The sequence below is a fragment of the Cyprinodon variegatus genome, unplaced genomic scaffold (genome assembly GCF_000732505.1).
Source record: "Cyprinodon variegatus isolate N-32 unplaced genomic scaffold, C_variegatus-1.0 Scaffold1632, whole genome shotgun sequence".
Lineage (NCBI taxonomy): Eukaryota > Metazoa > Chordata > Actinopteri > Cyprinodontiformes > Cyprinodontidae > Cyprinodon > Cyprinodon variegatus.
In genome coordinates this window covers 4,217-5,879 of record NW_015152085.1, presented here as the reverse complement: position 1 = coordinate 5,879, position 1,663 = coordinate 4,217, and the positions used below count along the sequence as shown (strand labels likewise).

Sequence of the window (1,663 nt, the reverse complement as noted above, 5' to 3'; positions counted from 1 at the left end):
CTAAGCCATAACAAGGCTTTGTTTGGGCTTCTCTATAAACTTTGAACTCAATGCTAATTCAGACATTTTAAATTGAGAACGTTTCCTGAATGGGAAGCGACACATTTTCAAATTTGGAAACAAAGTCTTGGTCCAATCGGACAAAAAAAGCTTCTAAATAAGCTGTAAACATTTCCCGACTTTTTTTTACAGTACACTGATTTTCTTCTAATGCTTATTGATTCATTAAATGTGAAAAACAGAAATAAAGGTTAAAAGAAACATTTAATTTAATTTAAGATTATTTCTCATCTTCTATAGTTGATAATCCCCTTTTCAGAAATCACTGTTTGATTTAGCAGAACAGGAATCACCTATCAGGGTCACATCTTCAGCAGGTTGGGTCCTGTTTTTCTTTTTTTTTTACGATCATCATGTAAAAACGTCCTTTTAAGATAATGATAAGGCTTTGAAGGACAGTGACCATTTAAAGTCCTTTTCCTGTGACCTAACTGATGTCCCTCTGGTCTCAGTAAGGACAGTTTCTATAGCAACCAGGTCAGGATGCTCTGGATCTGTCTTGGGTCCTTTTTCCTTTTTTCTTTGAGTATCTCTTCTTGCTTCGATGAAATTGTACTGAGAGCCAACAAGACGTTCAGAGGTCATCAGTTCAGATGTTTTGGTCACGGACATCTTCTAATGCTGCTGTCTTACAGGAAGATCAGGTGTCCTCTGACATGAAGGAGTGGCTCTTTATGTGTCACCAAACCCAGAGCTGTAAGACTGACGTTAGAACAAGTAACAGACCAACAGAAGGTCCAACAGATCCAACCCGGTTCCTGAAAGCATCGCCCCAGGTCCTGCTGATGACATCTAAAGAGAAGAATCAGATGTTAATCTGGAGACATCAACAGAGTCTCATCATCTTAGAGAAACACCAACATCTGATCTGAGATTATTCATTCCAGCATCAGTCAAGAAGCTCCTGGAAGTTCGGATCCAAAAAGACTCACCTGGATGAAGAGGAGGAGCTACATCCAGGGTGATGATGCTGATGGGCTCAGACTCCAGGTTAGCTCTCTTCCTGATTTTATTTACTGCCTGGAAAACTCGACACTCATACGTTCCTCTGTCATCACTCCTCACGTTGGTCAGAATCAAAGATATGTCTCCATCCTTCATCTGACGGTCCTTTAGGTCCACCCTGTCCCTGAAAGATGGATGCTGGTAGGAGGGGACTGTCTGCTCGTCTCTGAACAGAAACACGTATTCTGGGTCCAGATCAGTTCTGGTCCACTCTACAGCGAGGACGGCTCTGCCGTAAGGAGCTCTGCATGGCAGAAGAATGTTCTGCCCAGGTTCTACTGAGAGGAGCTTCTGATCTGCAGAGAAAACCACACCAATAAGAACTGGTAGAGAACATCAGAGTTACACGGTTCTTGAATAAAACATCCAAAGATCAAAAACTGGATATCAAAGGTATAGTGGAGAATTCTCTTTTTCCAGGTGGATCATCAAAATAAGTGTTCCTTCTAATTGTCAGTCATCCTGGTTATAAGGCCGCCCTACGTATTTGTCCCCTTTTTCACTTAACGGTGGAGAGTCTAGCATAGTGGAAAAACTGCAAATCTTCTTATGGAAAGTAAGCCCTTTAGCCATTAGCTGAACCAGAAGCTGGCATCAG

At 41.7% G+C, this 1,663-nt stretch overlaps 1 protein-coding gene across 1 annotated transcript in view; it reads right to left on the bottom strand.

The window, feature by feature from the left end:
- Positions 1-317: 317 nt before the first annotated feature.
- LOC107104157 (butyrophilin-like protein 9) overlaps positions 318-1,663 on the bottom strand; it is a 4,448-nt gene continuing 3,102 nt past the window's right edge. The window contains exons 2-3 of the mRNA XM_015404086.1: positions 993-1,361; positions 318-852 (exon numbers count right to left, since the gene is read on the bottom strand). Coding sequence (XP_015259572.1) covers positions 740-852; positions 993-1,361 — 482 coding nt within the window. The 3' untranslated portion in view covers positions 318-739. The remainder of the gene's footprint in view (positions 853-992; positions 1,362-1,663) is intronic.